The 3,252-nt window shown below is 37.8% G+C and overlaps 1 protein-coding gene across 1 annotated transcript; it reads right to left on the bottom strand.

The window, feature by feature from the left end:
* Positions 1-234: 234 nt before the first annotated feature.
* On the bottom strand, positions 235-2,965 carry LOC136157720 (olfactory receptor 2T8-like). The gene is made up of 2 exons (XM_065919515.1): positions 2,901-2,965; positions 235-1,174 (listed from the first exon to the last, which is right to left on the bottom strand). Exons 1-2 carry the CDS (start codon positions 2,963-2,965, stop codon positions 235-237), a joined length of 1,005 nt encoding a protein of 334 aa, XP_065775587.1.
* Positions 2,966-3,252: the final 287 nt, after the last annotated feature.

The following is a 3,252-nucleotide window of genomic DNA, read 5'->3' as shown; positions in this document are numbered from 1 at the left end:
TAAATCACATATAATCAGAACTAATCACAAGGTAAGTTCAGAAAAAAATAATATGACAAGATATGGAAAAGATGACAAATATAATTTTTATTAACTTATCTACATGTAGTAGTTTATCTAACACATTTTTAAAAAGCAGTGCAAACTGGCAAAGGAGCACCAAGTATATTGACACAAAGAAATTTTGTAATCTGAATCTAATTTGAGTGATGCAATATTAGCAAATTATGCTCACTATGTAGGTGACTCAAAATGTTTCTTCAGCCACTTTCTACAAGCCTCCTTGACTTCTATATTCCTCACACTGTATATAAGGGGGTTCAACACAGGTGTTAAAATTGTGTAAAAGGCAGAGACCACCTTGTCATGGGCCACTGAATAGTAAGATTTGGGCCACGTGTAGATAAACATGCTAGTGCCATAGAAGAGCCTCACGACAGCCAGGTGGGAAGAACAGGTCACGAAGGCCTTCTTCCTGGCTGCAGTGGACTGCATATGAAACACGGCAGCCAGGATGAGGCTAGAGGAAGCCAAAATGAGAGACAGCGGGATGAAGAGCATTAGAACGCAGCAGACATACATGAAGAATTCAAAAATCAAGGTGTCTGTACAGGCAAGGCTAACAAGTGATGGTGCCTCACAAAAGAAGTGGTTGATTTCTCGAGGGTGGCAGTAAGGGAAGCTCAGAGTGGCACCGGCCTGCATCAGCCCATCCACCCCTCCCAAAAGCCAGGAGCCAGCTGTCATGTGCAAGCAGAGCTTCTGATTCATGAGGCTTGGGTATCTCAGGGGGTGACATACGACCACATAGCGGTCATAGGCCATGGCCGCTAAGAGGAAGCACTCGCCCCCTTCCAGAGTAAGAAGCAGGACAATCTGGGCACCACAGCCAGTGGGAGAGATGGACCTGGTATGCCTCAGGTAACTGGCTGCCATTTGGCGGACAATAGTGAGAACCAGCATCATGTCCATGAGGGAGAGCTGGCTAAGCAGAAAGTACATGGGAGTGTGAAGCCAATGATTCACATAGATGAGCATGATCATGAAGGCATTGCCCATCAGGGAGGTGAGGGAAATCATGAGCACCATGGAAAAGGGGAACAGATGGGTCTCTGTGTAGTTAAAGTGTCCTAGAAGAATGAAATTTATTCCTGTGGTGGCATTTATATTTTCCCTAGCTCAGTTATTCCTGGAAGACAATGAATTATTAAGAAATTCCTATTTAAAAGCTTAGGCATTTCCTTACAAAAGCTTGATCAAATAACATAGAAAAAAAAGATACTGGGAGGCATAATTATGACTTTAACATTTGCATTCACAATTGTTTGCCTTAGCATCCAATTTTCCATCTCTTTGTAATTACACTTTGTTTTGAATCCAAATAAATTTGATAACATGTATGTATAGTAGTTGTTTTGTCGCTAGGGCGTGTTTGACTCTTTTGCGACCCCATGGACTAGATAGCCCACCAGACTCTGTCTGTGGGATTTCCCAGGTAAGAGTACTGGAGTTGGGTGCCATCTCCTTCTCCAGGGCATCTTCCCAACACAGGGATTGACCCTGTGTTTCCTGCATCAGCAGGTGGATTCTTTATTGCTGAGCCACCAGGGAAGTCCATATATAGTAGCACTAACTACATTTCTATAATTTTGTATATTTTGTCAGTGTATCACACATCATTTACTCCTATAGTTAGGAAACACTGTTAGATGATCACAACTTTCTATAATTGGGGGACTTTTATGTTGAGGGAGCTACAGATACATTCATTCATTCATTTTAGTCAATGTTGATGTGATATATCTGATAAGTATTGTGTATTTCTCCTATATTTGTTTAAATTAGTTTCACAAGTTCTGTCAACGTTATGATGTACAAATTTTGATTAATAAATATGCAGAAAACAAATATAGACGTTCTAAAACTCAGTTTTCTGGGAAAGAGAAGAAAAATCGTTAAATTTCTTGCTTCCACACCTGCAAGCAACCCATGATCACAGTACACCAGGCCTGAGCACTGTCTTCCTGATCACGGGGACTTTCTCTCAGTTTAGAGACCTCTCAACAGTTAACATTTTAATCTAGAATGTCCTCACAAAATGAGTGTGAATTTAGTTAAACATATACATTACAAAAAGTTCATAAGTTCATACATATGTGCAATCTAAAAGAAAATAAAAACATCTATTTTATTTGTAGCTTGTTCACACTTCATTACCAGTAATCATACATCTTTAAATGTAGGAGATATGCCAGTCTACCAACTATATTGATGTATGAACTAATTGATGCAATTGTGATCTAATATAATCTAAATGATCTAATTATTAACAGATTAATTATCATACTCAGTTAACTGATTACTTTGTTATCTAAGTACTCAATCAATACTTGCCCAAATTAATTTATCATGCAAAATTTATACAGTACCACCTACATATAAAATTTGCAACATTACCATTACTTCCAGGGATTAGTTATCTTTTCACTAAAGCATCTAGCTTCTGTTACCTGTAAGTGTCTATGGTAACTGAACTGGATTTTTATGCAAATAACTTGCTATCTTATGTGACATTTATCTTTTCCTTGCAAATAAAACTTTAGAAGAGAGTAAAATAGATTAGTATTTTAATCTTTGGACTTTTTCCCTAATCTATGGTTTAGCAATACTATTTTACTTCTGCCTTAAGTTAATTTATGAGTTGTGCAAGTTTTGTAAATAAGCATGATATCTTTAATAAATATTTGCATTGCTTTAGTGTCTAGTGTATACCACCAATGTTCATTATGCTATTAAAAAATTTAGATGTTTTGTTAATCAAAATAGTTGTAAATAAGATATAATTATAAGTATATAAATTTCTTGCTTCATAATTTTAATACTATGTATATTATATCTACCCTTCATGAATCACTGCCTTGTCATGGTGAAGGGGCTCATGTAGCTTAATGAAACTATGAGCCATGCCATGTAGGGCCACCCAAGATGGACAGGTCATAGTGGAGAGTTCTGAAAAAACATGATCCACTGGAGGAGGGAATGGCAAACCACCCACAGTATACTTGCCATGAGAACTTCATGAACTCTATAAGAAGACAAAAAGATATGATACTTAAAGATGAGTCCCCCACATCAGAAGGTGTCCAATTTGCTGCTGGGGAAGAGCAGAGGACAACTACTAATAGCCCCAGAAAAAATGAAGCACTGGGAAATGATGCTCCGTTGTCTGGTGATGAAAGTAAAATCTGATGC

This window comes from Muntiacus reevesi, chromosome 1, assembly GCF_963930625.1.
Source record: "Muntiacus reevesi chromosome 1, mMunRee1.1, whole genome shotgun sequence".
Taxonomy (NCBI): Eukaryota; Metazoa; Chordata; class Mammalia; order Artiodactyla; family Cervidae; genus Muntiacus; species Muntiacus reevesi.
This window is presented reverse-complemented; position numbering and strand designations above follow the sequence as displayed.